This window comes from Pseudonaja textilis, chromosome 1 (genome assembly GCF_049901715.1).
Source record: "Pseudonaja textilis isolate UNSWEBS1 chromosome 1, rPseTex1.2, whole genome shotgun sequence".
NCBI classification, from domain to species: domain Eukaryota; kingdom Metazoa; phylum Chordata; class Lepidosauria; order Squamata; family Elapidae; genus Pseudonaja; species Pseudonaja textilis.
In genome coordinates this window covers 10,529,495-10,551,882 of record NC_141990.1, presented here as the reverse complement: position 1 = coordinate 10,551,882, position 22,388 = coordinate 10,529,495, and the positions used below count along the sequence as shown (strand labels likewise).

General features: G+C 39.0%; 1 protein-coding gene across 2 annotated transcripts in view; it reads left to right on the top strand.

Moving 5' to 3' along the window:
• NF1 (neurofibromin 1) overlaps positions 1-22,388 on the top strand; it is a 207,901-nt gene that overhangs the window by 51,494 nt on the left and 134,019 nt on the right. For both annotated transcript variants that reach the window (XM_026710278.2, XM_026710277.2), the window contains exons 18-30: positions 78-324; positions 757-830; positions 931-1,014; positions 2,091-2,531; positions 3,560-3,699; positions 5,888-6,010; positions 6,687-6,770; positions 7,539-7,655; positions 8,246-8,427; positions 8,518-8,729; positions 17,171-17,332; positions 17,984-18,087; positions 19,712-19,847. In XM_026710278.2, the coding sequence (XP_026566063.1) occupies positions 78-324; positions 757-830; positions 931-1,014; positions 2,091-2,531; positions 3,560-3,699; positions 5,888-6,010; positions 6,687-6,770; positions 7,539-7,655; positions 8,246-8,427; positions 8,518-8,729; positions 17,171-17,332; positions 17,984-18,087; positions 19,712-19,847 (2,106 nt within the window). The remainder of the gene's footprint in view (positions 1-77; positions 325-756; positions 831-930; positions 1,015-2,090; positions 2,532-3,559; positions 3,700-5,887; positions 6,011-6,686; positions 6,771-7,538; positions 7,656-8,245; positions 8,428-8,517; positions 8,730-17,170; positions 17,333-17,983; positions 18,088-19,711; positions 19,848-22,388) is intronic.

The following is a 22,388-nucleotide window of genomic DNA, read 5'->3' as shown; positions in this document are numbered from 1 at the left end:
TTCACTGAACATATATTAGGCTTGAAATACTGCATATGAAAAACGACCACCACTTTTCCAATGTTTTGTCTCCAAAGGAAAGCACTGTCGGTTGCAGTGGGACACCAATATGTCGCCAAGCCCAAACCAAGTTAGAGGTTGCCTTGTATATGTCTCTCTGGAGCCCCGACACTGAGGCAGTGCTTGTGGCAATGTCCTGTTTCCGACATCTCTGTGAGGAAGCAGACATCAGGTGTGGGGTAGATGAAGTGTCCGTTCACAACTTCTTGCCCAACTATAATACCTTCATGGAGTTTGCTTCTGTGAGCAATATGATGTCTACAGGTAAGAGGAGGTCTCATTGCAGTACACATAAACCTGAACTATTAAACGTAAGATATTTCTTTTCAGTATATTCACCATATTTTCAATAGATAAAGATCAGGCGCTTCTTTAAATTCTTAATCTTTTGCAACTGGAGCCATAGGTGTGTACAGGTTCATGTATCTTGATGCCTGTTGCTTCGGTTTCCATGTAACATTGATGCCTTAGAAACTCAAAAGTACACTTTCAGAATATGGACTTGGTCTGAGTGATCACAGCAATGATAATACAAGAGTTTATGTCATATAAGTAGTTTTTGACTTATGACCAGTCACTCAGCAACCATTCAAAATTATGGGGGTATTTAAGATTCGGATGTTAGTAAAACTGAGTTTAATTCTGCTGTTAACAAAACAGAAAATATTCTCAGTTTCTGACTGCAACTCTTTGTAGGAAGAACAGCTCTTCAGAAGAGAGTGATGGCCCTGCTTAGGCGTATTGAACATCCAACAGCAGGTAACACCGAGGTAGGCTTTTTCCTTTTCTTAGAAAAAAAGTTAGTTTTAGCAGTCACCAATTGTTGTTTATGCTGTGTGATCAACCAATATCTTTTCTGATTTGTTGTAGGCTTGGGAAGATACACATTTTAAATGGGAGGCGGCTACAAAATTGATCCTCAACTATCCAAAGACTAAGATGGAAGATGGCCAGGTAAGACCAAGGCTCTTAGAGGAACATCCCCTCTAGAAATGTTGGGTTACAACTTCCAACTTATCCTTAATCTTCTGTTGCTACTCCAGAAAATTCCACTTCATTTTGCATTTGAGAAATGAAAGCAAGTTCATTTCTGTTTGAGTGGAACTTCTAATACTCAAAAGAAGACAAATATATGTATCCCAGGGTAATGTTGCAGGGTCCAATTTGGGTCGGTCACCGGGACCAGAGGTTTATCTTCTGAGCTTTCGGACTTGTCCTGGAGCCCATCCTCAGGGAGCTTCTCTCTGCCAGAATGTGTGCTTTGGACTATTCTGTGCATTGTATTTATGTGGTGTCTGATTGGATGTGGCTTCTTATTGGTCGATTGGGGTGTTGATGACTTAGCTATTACATTGTGGGCTGTTGTTTGTGTCAGGATTCCGGCAGTTGCCCTAATTAAATCATGGGCCTCGAGCTAAGCTTCAAAAACTTCAAAGGATTTATTAGGAGCGAACATGTCGGCATGACCTGTATGAAGTCGATTCTGAGAGATGTAATTCACTGTCACCCTTGACCCTGGTTTTCCCCCACCCCTCTGCGTGTATCACGTTCATAGCCAAGAGTCATCAATCACGTTCTCCAATTAGAGATTTGCTGGGCAGAAATTCCAATAGCTTAGTTATAATCTTTGCAAGATAAGAATGGAATACACTTTCGGTTCCAAACTGCTGCACTGCTCTTTCAAATTTCTCCCCCTCCCCCTTCTGTTCATGGCAACTCTAAAACAGGCATAGAAATGTTTTATGAGTTGACAGTTTGCTTGTGCTGCACCTAAGATCACTCTGTGTGTGTGTGTGTGTGTGTGTGTGTGTGTGTGTGTGTGTGGCATGAAACCAGAAGTGGTTTCCAAAGTGGAAACCAAACTGGCTAATTCTCTTTAATTAAAACCGTTAGCTTTGCCATCTCCACCAACTCCATCACTTTTTCCATTCTTAGTTCCATTGTGAGAATTCACACATCTTTCCACTTTTGCACTTATAGAATTCCGGCCGCTGTCCTCACTCCACCTTCCTGTATGTCACTCTCTGCAGGTTGCTGAAAGTCTTCACAAGACCATAGTCAAGAGGCGGATGTCCCACGTCAGTGGTGGAGGTTCCATTGATCTGTCAGACACAGACTCTTTGCAAGAGTGGATCAACATGACCGGCTTTCTGTGCGCCCTTGGTGGAGTGTGCTTGCAGTATCGCGGCAATACACCCTTTCCATCCTATAGTCCCCCCATGGGCCCCGTGAGTGAGAGGAAAGGCTCCATGATCTCCATGCTGTCGACTGACGGCAACACTGAGACTCCTGTGAGCAAGTTCATGGACCGCTTGTTGTCCCTGATGGTCTGTACCCACGAGAAAGTGGGTCTGCAGATACGGACTAACATTAAGGACCTCATAGGCCTGGAGCTGAGCCCCGCCCTTTATCCAATGCTTTTCAACAAATTAAAGAACATCATCAGCAAGTTCTTCGACTCGCAAGGGCAGGTAAACGTTCAGTTTCATTTAATTCACTTAGCAGCCGTGGCAAGAAAACTTGTAAACTGGGCCAAAACTCAACAATTGCCTTGCATAGCAATGGAATTTTGGGCTCAGTTGTGGTTGTAAGTGCAGGATTACCCATATGAAGGATTCCTCCTTTCTGCCACATTCCTGTATTTAGAAGACAAATCAGATTGACGAATGGGATAAGGTTAGTACTCAGAAACAAAATAACTCAAGAATCAGATCTACCTTCAGCCACGGTAACTGGCTGGATGTCCGTATAAGCCATCTTTTGCTCTTGGACTCAGTTTGTTTAATTGACAGACCCCCTGATTGATTGATTCATTGTTTGGTTGATTAGGTAGTTGGCTGATTCTGGAGATTTCTACATAGGAAATTAATATTGTGGAGTAATTTGTCGTTAGCAGAATTTTGTAGAAGTACTAGCTGGTTTTCCATCCTCAATATCTAGATGTTTTTGCTTTGCCTTTCTTTATTAAGATACTATCAGTCATTTGGTCCTGTTGATGCTTTCTCAAAAGGCAACTGACCTTTGCTTTTCCTTGAAGACGTTTTGCTTGTAATCCAAGAAGCTTCTTCAGTTTTCTTCAAGGAAAAACAAAGTCCATTTGCCTTTGGAAAAAGCACCTTTGGGACAACCATGATCTGGATGATTGAAAATTTCCATAGACATCAATCACTTTATCTTTTTTCTATCAAAAGAAGTGTAAATATGATGCCTTTATTATGGTTAGATGATGTCATAGCTCCTTGAAATACTACTTAAAAAGTTACAGCAGAAGTTATAGTATATATTATAGTTAGCATATGTTAACCATTGAGATATTATGGGATACCCAAATCTTGCAAAATAACTATGTTCTCAGATGGGATTTGACAGCACAGGTGGGCTATCAGAAATTTCTCAAGGGTCTGAAAAAATTGCTGAGACACAAAGCGGAAAATTAGAAGAATTTCAAAGGAAATATGGTGAAAATTTATAACCATCAGCATGTTTTGCTCCTGCGCAGGTCTTGTTAAATGACACCAATACGCAGTTTGTGGAGCAGACTATCGCGATCATGAAGAACCTGCTTGATAACCACACTGAAGGCAGCTCAGAACACCTTGGGCAAGCCAGGATTGAGACCATGATGCTGAATCTAGTTAGGCAAGTCAGTTCACTCCTCTGATTCTCCCCTGTGGCCTGTGTGTTTATAGCAGAGCGAGGGTGTCTGCTTTTAGACCCAACAATCACGCAGAAGCAAGCTGAATTTTGTTGAATGGCGGGACTGTAATTTAGATAACAAAAGGGCAAGTAGTGGGCTTGGCTGAGCAGTTGCACCCAAGTTCCAGAAAAAATACCAGTAAGGCAAGATAGCAGTAGCAGATGCCACTATATATAGTGTTTTATAGCACTGTCTAGGCAGCTTACAAAGTCATCGTATGTTCCCCAAAATTCTGAGTCCTCATTTTACTGACCTTGGAAGAGTGGAAGGCTGACGCAACCTTGAGCTGGTCAAGATCGAACTCCTGGCTGTGGACAGAGTTAGCCTGCAATACTGCATTCTAACCACTGTGCCACCATGGCTCCTGGTATCATAGATCTTGCCTGATACCCTGGGCGCAATGCTGGTAGTGCCAGTGGAGATTGAAGCTGAGAGCTCAGGCATTCAGAGCCTGCAGAGTCTACCCAAAGTCATAGCCAAAAGAGACATATGGCAGATCCAGAAAGTAAGTACCTAAGATCACATGAGTCTCGGAAGGGGGATGAAGCAGCAGTAGAGTAATAAGACTAGTCTGTCCATGTAGGGTTCAAAACAACAGGGAGTTCCACTAACTGGTCTCTTAGAACAGGGATCCCCAATCCACGGACTGGTACTGGGCCGCAGCATGCCAGAAACTGGGCTGCACAAATAAGCGAAGCCCCATCCATGGGATGGAGGCAGCACACGCAACCACGCTCCCTCTGAACTGCAGAAAAACTTGTCTCCATGGAACCTGTCCTGGTGCCCAAAAGGTTGGGGTCCACTGCCCTAGAACACCAGTCTAACAGAGAGTAATGTGCTGGTAGCTGCTCCTAACAAGGCTCGGTTGTGGGCATGAATTAATAAGAGGCATTCTCACTGCTTCCCAAATAAATGATCCTTCATGCTGTCCTTCAGAGTGACCACTTGTCCTAGACCTAGTATCTGACCTCATATTCTCCTGGTTATAATCTCCTTGGTCTGCTTCAGGGAGTTGATCTCCTACCAGCTCCTAAGAATCACAGCTGGTTGAATCATGCCTTTCAGCCTCTGATTCATATTCAGGAGACCGTATAAAAAGGATAGGCAACCTATCTAAGAGAAAGAATAGGTAACGTATAACCAATAGACTACCTACGTTTCCCTGAATCTCTCTTGTAAAACTCCTTCAGATTGAGAAACGAAGCAAAGGTATTTTCTGTGCTTAATTTACATGTTTGAAAAATCATAACCATTATAAAAAAAAGGCCTTACATGTTTTTATAAGGTTTTTACTTATGTTTTATTTTTATCATCTTACTTCCCTTTTTGTATCTTTATTCTCATGTGATTTCTATTTGTAAAAATCTGTCAAAGGCTTTCCAATAAAAAAGAACAACTGGGAGGAAAGGAAACTCCTCAAAATTAAAATCCTAAAAACTTCTTGAAATTTTTTCAGCAATCCTTTCTAATATGCAACCATTTCTTTTTTTTAACTGTTAATTCACGGGCTGTCAAAGCTGAACCACCTCCAAAGATACCATTGTTATTTCATGGATAAGAGGATCCATTGAAAGCTTTTGTTTATTTGTTTTTTGTGCTGTATCATTCATATATTTTCAATCATGGTGTTATGATGGCTTAGTTCAACAGATAAAATTTATCCATGCCTTGAAACTGGATGTCCTATGGATAGGTTGAAGTTCAACCTTTATAATCCCCAGATAGGTATCAGGGCAAGGAACCAAGAATGACACAATGAATTACTCCGAATAATTTCTTTATTGCTGTTCACCCATAGTGTCTTGCCAGACTAAAGCACAATCTGCATAACTATCAGATAAAGCCTATGAAAGGTTTAGGGAGGATCCCTTCTGACTTCCTTCTGCATACCAGGAACTCAAGGCTGATTTGTTTTTTACATTTTTGGGGAAAGACCCCCTCCTTCCTGCAACCCAACATCAGATTCCCCCACAATAGTATAGTCCAACCCAGGTACCAGTATGGGAATGCTGATTTATTAGGGAAAATCCAGTTTTGGCCTGTGATGGCTTTGGAGGAGTTGCTCAGAGGATGTTGGCAGTTGTCGGAAGTTTCATTAATTGAGAGGCCTTATCTCATATCACCTGACAGGTATGTGCGTGTCCTCGGGAATCTGGTGCATGCAATTCAGATCAAAACCAAACTCTGCCAACTTGTGAAGGTAATGATGGAGAGACGAGATGATCTGTCCTTCTGCCAAGAAATGAAATTCAGGTGAGATTTGATTGAAACTTTTGGAGCCTTTATTAAGAACTATGATTACATCTTCAAAATGGCAGCCTATTAGCATTGAAGGGGACCCTACAAGGTTTGATTTTGGAATAGGAATGGTGAGGGCATGCAAACAAATTTAGTGGGCAGATAGTAAATAAATTTAGGAGAGAGGAGAAAGTGAAAACAACAGAATTCTTGGAATTTAAGAGAAAGAGGAGCATAAGTCCTAGAAATAACAACTAAAAACATATTTTAATAAATAAAAATAAAATCTCCTCCAGATTAAACTCAAGTTCTAATATTTTTACAAACTTTTTACTTCAGTTTCCTATACTCAAAAGATCTATAAGATTTTCTAGTGGATGCCATCTATGTACTAGCCAGTCACAAACCACCTCAACTTTTTCATGTTAGCCAAAGTTAGTTAGCTAATGCTGCCTGGCTGTTTTATGTGATAGCTACTAATACCTTATTTAGCTAGTGGCAGAAAATAGGCATGGTTGCTGTAAGAGAAAAGAATGTAATTGTATTGATTCTGTGGCGAGGGAGGGCTCAATATAAGATTTCCAAGATATCATTTTATCTAGCATTTGGAAAATGTTCCACATAGTCTCTTTCATTTGGATTTTGTCAGATGTTGTTTCTATACATTTTGCTCTGTAATTCTGAACTCCAGGAACAAGATGGTGGAATATTTGACAGACTGGGTTATGGGAACATCCAACCAGGCTACAGATGAGGATGTGAAATGTCTGACAAGGTAAAAAGAATACACTGACTATGCAGCAGGTTGTTAAAAATAATTTATAGGGTGGTTGATTAATAACAGATGGAATTCATTGGCTTGAGGTTGAATGCTATGAATGAATGAATGAATTAATGAATGGTGGACGGAATAGAAAACAAATTACAGCAACTGCACCTTGAGTTCTTTGTGTTTATGTTTATAAGAATCAGTCTGGTATATTTGGACTAGAAGTGGAAGAGTCTGATTTTAATCCACCTTCAGCCACAGAAGCTCCATGGGTCATTTTGGGCTCGTCATTCCCAGACCAAGAGACAGCCTGATATACTGCTAATTAAGTTCTGGAATAGAAGTGGGGAGGCCCTGGTTCTAGTCCTCCCCATCTACAAGATCTTCCTGGAAAGGTGGGGAGGTGTTGCTTCAGGCCATCACTCCTCTCTCAAGAACCAGTGTGATACAGAGGTCCAAGTGTTGGACCTGGGAAGACCCAGGCTCTAATCCTCTCTTAGGCATGGAATCCATGGCAACTTTGGGTCAGCTCCTTCCTGTCACCCAAAAGCTGGGTAGTGATGAAAGTGCTGGTTTAGAAAAGAAGAAACTCAAGTTCAAGTCCACCCCTAGCTATGGAAAGTCCAGTGTGACTTTAATCAGGCCCCTACTTCTCAGCTCAAGATGAGCAGCCTTAACACTCTTGGTTGAATTAGACCCCATGCTTCCCATGTGAAAATCAAGTGAAAAATGCACTTTTCATTGATTTATTCCATTCATTGTTTTACTGTTTAGAGACTTGGACCAGGCAAGCATGGAAGCTGTTGTCTCTCTTCTGGCCGGGCTTCCACTTCAACCAGAAGAAGGAGATGGAGTTGAATTGATGGAAGCTAAATCTCAGTTATTTCTCAAGTAAAGGCCTATTTTTTAGCACTTAATAATTGAAATAGCTAAACTTCTCTTCTACTTGGTCAATAAGCATTGTCTGGGCATGAATGTATACAGTGGCTATATGGTCTAAACACCCCGGTTAAAATGCCAAGTTTTTGAGATGTAACAAGATTAGACTAAGATAAATCACTTCAGAATGTTTTTCTACCTCTAATATAAGATATAAACTCCGCAATTCAGTTGAAAAACAAACTGTAATGACTGTGAAGATTCTCAATCAGGTCATGGTTATCCCAAAGGTCCTTTTCCAAAAGGCACCTGGACATTTTTGGGTGTTTTCTTTGAAAAATTTTCAGTTCTCATCCAAGAAGAATTGAAGAATAAGAAAAACAACAATAAAAATCTAGACTTTTTATATCCACTGTAAGAGCAGATATCCTGCAAATGAACTTGGGAAGAATGTATGCTTGAACACTGAATATGTCATGAAGAAAGGCACCTATTTTGCAGATAAAATTATTTTGCAGATAAAATGTTTGAGGTGACCACTTTTATTGATTATAAGAAGATCTTCCTGGAGAGATGCAAACCTTTTTTTAATATACATTTAGGTACTTCACCCTGTTTATGAACCTCCTTAATGACTGCAGTGAAGTGGAAGATGAGAGTGCACAAACAGGCGGGCGGAAACGTGGGATGTCTCGAAGGTTGGCTTCCTTGCGGCACTGCACCGTTCTGGCTATGTCAAACTTGCTCAATGCAAACGTGGATAGCGGCCTTATGCACTCTATAGGTAAAAACGGATGAGCTTCTCCTTTACTTTGTGGACTTTGGAAGTGCAAAACGATACCCAAACTCTTATCTTTTTGTTGTTGGTTGGTAGGGTTAGGATATCACAAAGATCTCCAGACAAGAGCTACGTTCATGGAGGTCCTCACCAAAATTCTGCAACAGGGCACTGAGTTCGACACCCTGGCGGAAACTGTGCTGGCGGATCGGTTTGAGAGATTGGTGGAGTTGGTCACCATGATGGGTGACCAGGGAGAATTGCCCATTGCCATGGCCTTGGCAAACGTGGTGCCTTGTTCCCAATGGGTAAGATGAATCTCACTGTGGGTTGCTCCTATATGCCTTTACATTGGTGAATGCTAAATCTGAGTTACAGTTGGGGTATATACAGTGAGGACAGACAAAAGGGAGATCACAATCTACTGGTTTCCTTTAGGACAGGGGTATCAAACTCGATTTCATCAGGGTTATGTTTGACCTCAGAGGGCCAGGCGGAGACATGGCCATGGTGGGCGTGACATGTCGGGGGCACTTGTGGTGGTGGCCAAGTGCTAAGGCAGGACTTCCTGAGACCTTTCTTCACTCTCATTATAATCTTCCTTCCTTCCTTCCTTCCTTCCTTCCTTCCTTCCTTCCTTCCTTCCTTCCTTCCTTCCTTCCTTCCTTCCTTCCTTCTTTTTCCTTCCCTCTTCATTTCCCCCCTCCTCCTCCTCCTCCTCCTCCTCCTCCTCCTCCTCCTCCTCCTCCTCCTCCTCCTCCTCCTCCTCCTCCTCCTCCTCCTCCTCCTCCTCCTCCTCTCTTTCCTTTTTCTTTGTCTTTCCTCTTTCCCTTTCTCCTATCCTTTCTCTTCTTGCATGCTCAAATGCAAAAGGGGAAACATTTCTCGTTTTGTTTTTAGTTTGTTTTGATAGTTCTCTGCCAGCAAAAAGGGAGCCTGTGCCCTCCCCAGCTCCATTTTCACTAGCAGAGACACTGCAGGCCGGTCCTTTTCTGTTTCCAGGCCGGCCCCATGGGCCAGATCTAGGCACCCCACGGATTGGATCCAGCCTGTGGGCATTGAGTTCGACACCCCTGCTTTAGGAGGTCTACACTCCCCAATGACGGGTTTTTTTCTTTCTCAACAACTTAATAAAAGGAATATCTACAAGATCTTATTTTAAGAAGCAGTTTAAAAGGAACTTGACCTGGATATATTGGATATATTTGAGCTCATTCTGAAATGAGTCATACACTTTTTTTAAAAAAAAATTTTTTTTTATTGTTTTTTAACATACAAAACACAACGACAAAACATAAAAGTATCAGCTCCCCCATATTTTTGTACACACAGTAAGTCGGTTGGTCCATCAGTTTTGTGCATTCACCCTCATAGTCACAATTACAATTACCTTATATAATACTCTTATCAATACAAATTAATAAATCATAGTATCGCTATTAAAAAAAAAGAAAGAAAATTTGACTAAACTTTTATTCGGTCATGCCTTTATGAGATAACTATATTTTAAATATTTTATTCTAAAACAAATCTTATAATCATACCAATTCTATCCCAAATAGAAAAAAGAAAGAAACAGGAAAACTATTATATATATATAGTATCAAAAACCAATAAAAGGAAAGGGAAAATAAAATCATTATTATTCCTTATTATCTAACTTTTATATTTTAATATTTCATCATTCAACCATTGATAGAAAAGATCCCAAACTAAATAAAATTGTCTATCTTCTTGCTCTCTAATTTCAAAGTCAATCTACTCATCTCAGCACATTCCAAAATTTTCTTTACAACTTCTTCTTGCAATGGAATTCTCTCATTTTTCCATTTTTTGCAAATACAATCCTAGCAGCAGTCAATACATTTACAATCAAATATTTCAACTCTTTACTATAAGTATCTGGTAGGATTCCCAATAGAAAAACTCCGGTTTCAAGTCTATATGCTTCTTCGTCATTTTTTCCAGCCACATGTGGATTTTAGTCCAATATTTTCTAGCATCCTCACAAGTCCACCACATGTGATAGTATGAACCAGGTTTCTGATGACACTTCCAGCATTTTTCAGATTTGTTCTTAAACATTCTTGCTATCCTTGTCGGGGAAAATGCCACCTGTAAAACATCTTATACAAGTTCTCTTTATAGGCTGTAGACATTGTCATTTTATAATTTTGCGACCATAATTTCTGCCATTTCTCTAAATCAATCCCATATCCAAAATTCCTCCCCACGCAATCATAGTTTCTTTAACTTGTTCTTCCTCAAGCTTAATTTGCAATAAATAACCATACAATTTTTTAATCACCTTTTCATCAGTACCCATCAAAATCTTATCCAAGTCAGTTTGTTTATCATAAAATCCCTCTGCTTTGGAATCCTCATAATACTTTGAATGTATTTGCAAATATGAAAACCAATTCATCTGTATACCTTGCTCTTCCAGTTTTTGCATTGATTTAAGTTCACCCTTTTCATCTAATAATTTCATAGTTAACTGTTTGTTCCTTTTATAGATTATAGGATAAGAGAACGCTTCTATCGTTATAACCAAACTGGAATTTTCAAATAACACTGTTTTTTTTATCTTCTCCCAATTTAACCACAGAGACTCCCGTATATAATGTCTTCTAAAATACCCCTGTGTTTTGGTTCCCTTGTACCATAAAAAAGCATGCCAGCCCAACAACAAATCATGACCTTCTAATGTCAACAATCTGGTTTTCCTTAATGTTATCCATTCTTTAACCCACGTCAAATTTGCAGCTTGGTAGTACAACTCCCAATTAGGCAGACCAAACCCTCCTCTAAATCTAGCATCCTGTAAAAAGCTTTAACTTTATTCTTGCTTTCTTGCCTTGCCATATATACTTCAAAACAATTTTATTTAAATCCTCAAAATATTCTTTACCAAGCCTAATTGGTATTGTTTGAAAGAAAAATAAGACTCTGGGTAAAATATTCATCTTAATTGTTGAAATCCTTCCTATTAATGACAATTGTAAGTTCTCCCATTTTTTCAAATCTTGAGCTATCTGTTGTTTAAGTTTAATATAATTATTCTCCTTCAATGTACTACATCTTGATGTCAAATATATCCCCAGATACTTAACCTTGTTTGTAACTTGGATTTTTAACAGTTCTGCCAGCTCTTCTCTTTGTTTCAGCAACATGTTCTTTGACAAGATCTTTGTTTTATCTCTATTTATTTTCAGACCTGCCACCTCCCCATAGGCTCTATCTTTCCAACAGCTTCGAGGCTGTTTCTATAGGATCTTCCAAAATAAAGACTAGGTCATCTGCAAAAGCTTGTAATTTGAATTCCTCCTTTTGATTTTCATTCCTTTTATAGTTTTATCTTCTCTAATGTTTCTATTCAACACTTCCAAAGTCAATACAAATAACAAAGGCGAAAGAGGACAACCTTGTCTTGTACCTTTTCTTATATTAATAGAATCTGTATATTCTCCTTCCATCATTACCTTAGCTGTTTGTTCATTGTAAATTGCTTCTATTGCTTGAATAAATCTTCTAGCAAAGCCCATCTGTTCCATTAGGAGTACCATAAACCTCCAATTTACATTATCAAATGCCTTTGAGCATCTAAAAATATCAAAGCCATTTGCTTTTCAGGGTGCGCCTCATAATATTCCAAGGTGTCTCCAAAATTACTCTCATATTATCTCTAATTTGTCGCTTTGGCAGAAACCCATTTTGATCTGGGTGAATAAAGTTATTCAAATACTTTTTAAGTCTTTCTGCTAATATTGAAGCAAAAATTTTATAGTCTGCATTTAATAAAGAAATCGGTCTGTAATTCTTGATTTGAAGTAGATCCGCCTCCTTTTGGAATAAGTGTAATATGTTTCTGACCATGTTTTAGGAATTATCTTTTTTACCATAACTTCATTCATAACTTCTAACAGTGGAATACAAAGTAATTCTTGAAAAGTTTTATAAAATTCTACAGGAAGTCCATCTGGACCTGGTGCCTTTCCATTATTTTGTTTCTTAAGTGCTTGGCTTAACTCCATCATTGTTATATTGCTTTCTAGCATTTCTTCAATCTCTTTAGGTATCTTAGGTAAATTTACATTCTGCAAGTATTGTTTAACTTTCTCCTCATCAATGTCTTCTTTCTTATACAAATGCTTATAAAAATCATAAATAATTTCTTTTTTTTTTCCTTGCTGCCATAACAAATTTTACCTTGGTCATCTATTAACTGCAGTATTTTCCTCGACTCTTTCTCCTTTCTCAATTTGTATGCTAGCCAACTACCTGGCTTATTTGCATCTTCAAAATAATTCTGTTTAGCATTCCTAATTTTCTGTGCCAATTCTTCTTTCTATTAAGTCCATTTTATGTTTGGTTATATCCAGTTTCAGTTTGACATCTTTTCTGTGTGGCATTTTCTGTAATTCTTTTTCAAGTCTCTTATATTCGTCATCCAAGGCTTTAAGAGTTTGCCTTTTTCCTAATATTCTTTTTCTTGTATAGTCTATCATCAAGCCTCTAACATAGGCCTTCATTGTGTCCCAAACATTCTGTGTTGAGGTGTCTTCTTTTCTATTCTCTTTAAAGAAGAAGGCCAATTCTTTCTCCATCCATTGTATACATTCCTTATCCTTTAAGATAGTATTATTTAATGTCCATCTCGATCTTTTCCTTTGTCCCTTCCATTTAATTGTCAATGGGTTATGGTCAGCCCAAGTGCTTGTTTCAATATTAACTTCTTGAATACTAGACATTAAATCTGTTGAAATCCAAATCATATCCAGTCTGGACCATGATAAATGCCTATTTGAATAGAACGTAAATTGCTTAGATTTATTATTTCTTTCTCCATATGTCTTTTAAAGTTAATTCATCTATCATTTTAAAAAGGATTTAGGAAGAGTTTTTCTATTATGCTTTACTGCTGTTGCGATATAATCAAGTTTATTATCCACAATTCCGCTAAAGTCTCCCATCATAATTGTATTAGCATAATCAAATTCAGCAATCTTAGTATGTAATTTTCTATAAAATTCTTCCTGTTTATCATTCGGAGCATAAATTGCAATCAAAAGTATCTTTCTATTATTGTCCATTATTTCTACCATTAATATTCTCCCATCATCATCTATATAAATCATTTTTGCTGGTATGGCCTCTTTAATATATAGAACCACCCCTCTTTTCTTGGATTGTGTCAAAGAGGTAAAAACAATTTCCTAATTTTGGTTGTAATAACAATTGTTCATGTTGCTTTTTAATATGAACTTGTAAGCAAATTATGTCAAACTTAATTTCATTAATTTATGGAAAATCTTCCTTCTCTTAGCAGCTGAATTAAGTCCATTTATATTCATTGTAATCAATTTTTTCTCTTCCATAATTATGTTTTATATTTAGATTTAACCACTCTCGTGGTCTTGCCTCACGTTGATCTTTAATATCCACTTGTCCACCTACTGCACCTTCTTCTTTTCCGATCTCCATTTGTTCCTCTTGGGATTCAATTGATGGGACCTCCTTTCCTGCTCCTCCCTACTCTCCCTCCCAGAACCTCTGCACAAAACAGTTCTGCTTTCTCGATTGAATCAATTCTGTGTCTCTGTTCCTGCCACTGCAAACATCAATCCTTCTGGAATCAACCATCTGTAAGACACCTTTTTCCAATAACCTTTAGTCAGGAATCGATATTCTTCTCATCTCTCTCACTCTTCTAGGTATTTGTTTTAAACCAAAATTTCTTTACCTTTGTATTTCAGTGGCTTCTCTCTTGCTACTTGCAATACTTGTGTCTTCATAGATTTTTTAATAAATCTAATATGAACTTCTGGTAGGTTATTTCTCATCGCATATCTTGTAAAACTCGAGTATATCTCATCTATTCCATCCATCATCTTCTCTTCTGTTATCCCGAGCGCCTCCGCCTAAAATTCCTACTATTATCGCAGCCAAATCTTGTCCTTTTTTCTTCTTCTATATTTTGAAATCTGAGATAAAATTCTGATCTATCCAACTCCCACTTCAACATCTCACTTTTTTCTTGTTCAATCACTGTTAATCTATTATCAATATTTCCAATCTTCTCCCTCTCTTCGCTTGCCCCCTCTTCAACATTTTAAAGTCTCTCCTCGTATTTTACCATCATCTGTTCCATCCTACCTGTTCTTTGTTCAATAGTATCCATTTTTATCTTAAGATCTTGAAATTCCTTGCATAATCATCTGAAAGGATACTTCTTTTCTGTTCTTTTCTTTTTCTTTATCTTGCTTTAACAATGTCTGAGAATTGAATGCCGCTGTCCAGATGGTGGGGAGGCAGGCGAGACATAGAGGCACCCAAAGATATAAGTTTTTTACTCATTTTAAGTGGTTCCAACTCTTCAAGTTCTTTCAAATTTTAATCCAGAAAAAAAAAAAAAAAGAAGATAAAAAAATATGAAGTTATAATCCAAGATAAGAAGGCCAACAATAAAAAGCCAATAGTGAGAGAAAAAAAAAAAAAGAAGAGAAAAAAATTCTTCAAATTCTTCCTGACCTTAATCCAAAAAAAAAAAAAAAAAAGAAAAAAATAATCCAAAAAAGGAGTAAAAGTAAGAATAAAACCCAATAATAATAATAAGCAAGACAAAGCCAAAAAAGAAGAAGGGAAAAAGAAAAAGAGAAAACAAAACAAAACAAAGACAAAAACCAAGAAAAATAAGTTTCTTCAAATTCCACACCTTAGTCCAGCCAGAAAAAAAGAAACCTCCAGTTGAAAAAAAAAAAGAAATAGTCCACTGATGTACATTAAAAAGGGAGAAAAAAAGAAAAACAGAATCCAAATGGGCAAGAGAAAAAATAAAACAAGTTAAATCAAAATAAAATTTTAAAAAAAAATTCAGAGGCTTCCTTTGCAAATAAATCAAGCTTAAAAGTAAAGACCTTGATGTTAGTGGAGGGGTTGGCAGAACTCAAAAAAAAATTAAAAAAAAGAGAATAAGCAACAATACACTGCACTCTATTTAATTATCCAAGGCTCTAATTATAACTCCCTTCTCTTCCCACAAGCTTCAAAGCTAAGCCATAAATATCCAGAAAGACACCTGTAATAATATTCCACAGAGTGCTTTCTTCTATCTTATCAGAGGATGTCCTTGAGAAGAAGAGTCTGTTTTTTCCAGTTCAAGTAAAATATTTCCGAGCCTCTAGGTGGCAGTGTTACAAAGTATCTTAGTTCTCACTTTCCCCTCCTCTCTGAAAAGCATGATAAACAAGGGAAAGCCGACGTGGAATACACAAAAGCTAAACAAAATCTAGAGGAGCCTCTAGCCCAAAAATAAAAAGTCCAGAAGAAGAATAAAACATATGAATATATAAAAAAAAAACAGTCCAGTTATCCAATAAATAACAATGAAGTCCGGAAGCAAAGAAAAAAAAAAAAAAAATGGATTCTCTCTTTGACGTTTCCCTAAAAGAACGCCGCTTAGTCAGTTTTGTCAAAAAAAAAAATCACACAGGTTTCTTCAAATAGTCAGAGTAAACTTTCAAAACTCAAAAATTAAATAAAAAAAAAAAAAAGTTCTCACCCAACCGACGAACTCTTTCTCAAACTCTTCTTCTGAGCCGCCCTGCTTCAGCAGCATGGGGCTGCCTCTCCGCTGCTGGCAAGAAGAGCTTCACCCGGGCTCTCCAGGGATTTTATGTATCCCCGAGTCCTCAGGGTACGCTCTTTCACGGGTGGCTGCCCCTACGGGACAGCGTAGGTCCGTTGGACCGGCCGGTAGCGGAGATATCGGCTGCAATCGAGGAGCTCGATTGCAAACCGTACTCGCCACGGCGCGGGCTCCTCCCATCCATCACACTTTTTCATTAGAGTAGTCGTTGATTTACAACTGTAATTGACCCCGGAATTATGGCTGTAACTTGTCACTTGTGACATTTGTTAGTTGGTTCACTGCATAACTGCCTCTGATTTTATTTTATTTTTTTGCGGTGGTTATTAAGTGAACTCCACAGTTGATAAGCAAACATCTCAGTCATCAAGTGAACCCATTTTCCCAACAGCTTTTTTCTGCCAAAAAGCAGAATTAAATTCTGGAAGCATGCAAAAAAAAGGCTGAAAATCGTGATCATGTGACCTCAGAATGGCTTTATTTATTTATTTATTTTTGTCAATTGCTTGCAGAATAATAGGTATAAGTAAAAACATAGTTATGAATACACTGATACATATAAGAAAAATAAATGTCTATGGAGATTCTCAGTCATCCAGGTCATAGTTCTCCCAAAGGTTTTTTTGTTTTTTTGAAGACATTTCGCTTCTCCTCTAAGAAGCTTCTTTAGCTCAGAACTGAAGAAGCTTCTTGAATGAGAAGTGAAACGTCTTCAAAGAAAAAATAAGAAAGTCCAGGTACCTTCTGAAAAAGGACCTTTGGGTGACTGCAGGATACTGCAAATGGCCATAAATGCAAGCTGGTTGCCAAGCACCCCAAATGGGAATCCTCTGACTGCAGAGTGTGTGTGCCTGGCCATCAGAACTTCAAAAACAGGTAATAAGTAGCTTTGGGGAGGACTATTGGAGCTTCAAATGACTGCTAAGTGAATGGTCATTAAACAAGGACTGCCTGTATATTGTAACTGTAAGTCCAGTCTTGTTAACTGTATTGGCTTGTAGTTTTGAGTGCTGCACAAACCCAACCAACTGTGGCTTATTCAACAAATCAAGAACTAATTTAAAACTCTCTCTGTTTTCTTCTTCTTCTTTTTCCCCGAAGGATGAACTAGCTCGTGTTCTCGTCACCCTTTTTGACTCAAGGCATTTGCTTTACCAACTGCTCTGGAACATGTTTTCTAAAGAAGTGGAGCTGGCTGATTCCATGCAGACGCTCTTCAGGGGAAACAGTCTGGCTAGCAAAATAATGACTTTCTGCTTTAAGGTACATTTGACCTTCGAATCTGGTTTGTGGTGCAGAGAGATTTGGGGCCAAAAGGTTAAGACACACCAAACCAGATGGACTTAGAAAAATTTGGCCTTCCCTCTTAAGATGCAGGTTTGAAGTTGTAGCTGTTGTCTGAATAAAATCACAGTAAAATGATTCTGTATGCTGATTTTACACCAATCCACAGAATTCCCAGGATAGCAGTTATTAAGGATGCATGCAGACCTTTTAAAAATCTAATTTAGGGTGACATGCTGACTTTTTAAATGTCTAAGTGACAGCGGTCAATATTTTTTGCTGCAGCAGTTTCAGATTTTGGATTGCCTGTGGACCTCGTGTTTCGGGATATCCCCTTCCTTTTTGTTCTCAGCTCTGCTTGCTGGATCTCCCAATCAGCCTCTTTTCTTTGTGTGCCAATAGGAAAACTGTACTTTATTGAAAACTTGCATAGGGAAAAGATCCCTGACCCCGAAAAGAGGTGTTGGTTCAGGCAGGTGGCCGACCATGCTGACTCCGAGCAGATGTTATGTACAAAAGTATGAAAAGAAACAAAATGATCAGGCAGTAAGAAGCTAACGGTGGGAACAAACGTATACTCCCCTCCCCTTGGCTGAAACTAATTTGAATGGGGTAAATTCTGTCATGCAGGTGTATGGTGCAACCTATCTGCAGAAGCTTTTGGAGCCTTTATTAAGAACTGTAATTACATCCCCAGAATGGCAGCCTGTGAGCTTCGAAGTGGACCCTACAAGGTTTGATTTTGGAATTGTGATGGGGCGAAGTTTCTACTCTTTTTCTTATTTTTCCTCCTCTTTTTTTTTTCTCCCTGGTTTTGAAGTTTGCATAGTAAGGGTCTTATCCCTGGATCTTTGTTGAAAAAAGGCAAGACAGGAGCTTTCTTTCAAGGCTATTTTTTTTTCCTCAACATTTTTTAAAATACCAGCAAAAGAGCCAGGACTTGAGGGTTTTTTAAAACGACCAGTAGGATTGTTGTGGGGAAAAATAAGAGATAAGTCTGTCAATCAACCATAACAACTTTACGATTTGTGGACTTCAACTCCCAGAATACCTAAACCAGCATGGCTGGCTGGGTATTCCGAGAGTTGAACTCCATACATCTTAAAAGTCATCAAGATTGAGAAACACTGGTCTGGATCAATGTTTTTTGGCCTTGGCAACTTTGAGATGTGTGGACACCTGCTCTTGGAATTCTGGGAGTTGAAGTCCACACATTTTAAAGGTGGCAAGTTTGAGAAAGGCTGATCTAGATTACATTCTCTAATCAACATCGGGAGCCTCCCTCTCCTATTTATGATGGGATGGGTAGAAACAGAGAAAAATAGCCTTTTTCTTGGAGCAGTGGGGAATGCACTCATTCCTTCACCGTCATTGTTGAATTTTTTGTTACCAACTTTAGATATGTATACTTTGGAGTGTAGCAGGTGATGAGATACTGAAATGAAATTACTCTTGCTAAGAACTCAATTCTTTTTTTTTTTCTTATATGCACATTCTGTTTTTCATCTGGTTCTCAGAGCAGTTTTATAGCTGAGAATGAGATGGGCGGTACCCACATTTGATCAGGCAGATAAATAATAAAAATGTAGGCATATCATTACATAGATACAATATAATTAGGAGTCAGTTTTAATATTTGCAGTGTTTTTTTCTCCTGGACATAGGCAGATGGTAATAAAGTTCAAAAGCCAACTTTTACCATTCACTGGGAAAATAGTTGCAGGCAGGCAGTGATGATTATGAAGAGCTAATGGTGAAGACTCAATCAACTGATTATTGATGATACAGTTGGAATCTTGAATGTAGACTGGTGATGGTGAACTTTTGACACCTGTGGCCTCTGGACCCCCTGGAAATCCTGCAAGAGGGCCTTGTCCTTGTGGGTCCTCTGGAACCTCCAAAAGTCACGTGAGCATTTTTACATGATTTTCGGAGGCTGCAGGGGCCTTCTGAGAGCAGAGCTGACTTGCATGACTTTCAGAGGGTCTGAAGTGGCCTTGTATGTCCGGGGTGTGTATATCTGTGTCTGTGTGACATACCAGCAGAGTCAAGGCAGGCATTTTCTGGATTTTTGACATGTCAAGCTCAAAATGTTCGCCATCACTGATAGAGTTTCTACCTCGTGTTGGAATGGCAACTCCCAGACAATTCAGCAGCATGGCAATTCTGTTGTTAATTTCTACTCTAATTCACTTGGGAATTTCCAAGTTGGGGAAGTCTGCCTTCCTTCTTTGTTGGTAGCCCTAAACAGGAGAGAACCATAGTTGCAATGTGAATCTTGCGGAAACCACACACCTGACCCATTTTTTAAACGGAAGCGAGGGAACTTGGGAGAGCTATCACAGGCTTGTCTTACAGGTTGGAATCCAGTGAAAGCCTCGATAGTAACCAGCGGAGCCTTCTTCAGATGACCGAGAAGTTCTTCCATGCCATCATCAACTCTTCCACCGAGTTCCCACCCCAGCTGCGGAGTGTCTGCCACTGTCTCTATCAGGTATGAAACTGTCCTCCACTGTTGCTACATTGGGAACTGGGGAAAGAAAGACTAAAAGCACTGTGCTGTTACTTTTAGAATAAACAGGAGACAGTGAAACTTAGGAAGCCTATCCAGGACTGCAGGATCTGATCCAGGTCAGTCACTGGGATCAGATATTTTGTCTCCCGAGCTTTCGGATTCATGCTGGAGCCCATCCTCAGGGCACGTGTCTGTGTGCTCTGGGTTGTTTTCTATGCGGTGAATTTCCCTATGGATGGGCTCCAGCATGAGTCCAAAAGATTGGAAGATAAAACCTCTAAGCCCAGTGACTGAACCAGATTGGATCCTGCAACATTTCTATTCGCCTATCCATGACTCCCTGGAGAACAAGCAGCTGGCTCAAGGAAATGCTTATTCATTGCTCATCATTCTTTTGCTTCTTTTTTTTTTAAATTCAGGCATAAGTCACCTGTGGCTGTGGCCACTTATTTCTGAACTTCCCAGATATTATTAAATGTAAAATTCCCTCAATATTCTCCAAAGCATTAATCGAAATTGTTGAGCACTGTGGAATGCCACCAATCATCTGCCTCTTGTTTTGATCTACACTATAATGTTAGTAATGTAGGCTGTGTTCCGTCTTCTCAGATACTGACTGTCATGTTTAAGACCTGATGAGTCAAATTTATGGCTTCCTGGGGAGAGACGTTCGAGCCAAATCCGATGATGGAGAACATTTAGCCTTCCCTGTGGTTCTCACTGTTCCCAAACCTCAAGGAGCAAAGATTCCCCTTCATAATGCTCTGGTTTTGGATGTATTCAAAAAATGGCTGGACCTTTGCCCAATTCCTAAATGTTTCTATAAGAGCAGACTTTCCTGCTCTCCCCTTTGGAAGGCAGAGGGGTGAGACTTCCTAAGATTTTCCAGGATGCTTAGAAAACAAGAAGAACTTGTGCAGATTTTGGGGTGTGCCATATATCAACAGTGGTTTCCTTTCTCCAGGTCAGTGTTTCTTCCAGGCATTGCACAATCTCCCATATATTTAAAAAAAAAAGAATTTTCACTATTTTTCTGAATATTTGAGTTCCAAAACTGTGGGGAAGTCGTTCATTCCTTGAAGCCAAGTGTAGGAAGAATCACCTGGAACCCAGCCTTTTGCATTGAGAGGGGTATGGCTGGCACATAAATAGCAGGATGTAAACTCCTGGGAACTAGCAATCTTTTATATACTGTACCTGGAGACTGTTTGGGATGAGAGATTCAGTAGACATTTGAAGTCAAACTAAAGGTAAAGGTTTCCTTTGTCCAGTCATGCCTGACTCTAGGAGATGATATTTATCTCGGCTTCTTAGCTGAGGGAGCCAGCATTTTCCGAAGACATTTCTGTGGTTATTTGGCCCACATTGCTGTATGCCAAAAGTGCACGGAATGCTGTTACCTTCCCACCAAAGTGGTACCTGTTTATCTACTCACATTTGCATGCTTTTGAGCGGCTAGGTTGTCAGGAGCTGGGGTGAGTCACAGAAGCTCACTCAGTCACATGGCGCTCGGGTCTCAAACCCGAGCTGTCACTTTCCAGCTGATAAGCTCAGCATCTTTAACCACTGAGCCATCATGCCCCTTTGAGGTCAAACTATTTGGTTCCTTTTTTGTTTGTGTGCTTTAAGGCAAGATTATTAGGTTAATTCAAACTGGAGATGGAATGCAGCTAATTTATATCTGCCATTTTTTAAAAGAAAAACATGCAGTTGAAAAATGGCAAACCAGTGTCAAGCTAGACAGTGTCACAGGAATGAGATTTTGTTTGGGGGGGCACATGTAATTTTTTGGTCAACAAGTTGCCTACCTTGGCCCAAAATTTGTGTAAAAAAGGGGCGGGGGACAATTTAAAATTCAATGGTGGTTTTGTCTTACAGCCTTTTTGGCATTTCGAAATAGCAGTGGTAATTTTTTCTCTAGTTTTTGTTATGCTTGGTTGGTTTTTTTATTTTTGTTTTCCAGCAAGAAAATTCCTTATTCGGTTGTCAACTAGCTGCTTTATTAGAATCACCAAAGTGGGATGGATCCTGGGTTGTACTTTGGATGTGTCAAATGTCACCTTTGTGCTGAGGTGAACTTTAAAGTTTAAAGCATGTAAAATGTTCAAAGTACCGAAGGGAAATTTCCAGTATTCTGGATATGGAACAAACATTCTTCCTTTCATCATTTTGTCTCATGCTTTGGGAAAAAGTGGTCCATTTGGGACCAAAAAATGGCACGTTGTTCTATGAAGTTCTGTTTACAGCTTGGAACAAGAAGGCTCCTTATTGTTCTACATGTTTTGTGCACAACGAAAGCTCCTATATAGGATGCGGGAGCTTCTGTGCTTGTTCCTCCCAAAAGTTTTATATGTGTGAAGCAGAAATAGTATGCTCAGGGGGATCATAGGATAATGGGATTATCCCATCTAAGTAGGACATGGCATAATTGAACACTTCTCTTCACAAACGCTTCCCTCTCAGAAAAATGGAAGGCCTAATAATAGGCTTAAGTAGAGTATTTTAAAAAAACCGTTACAT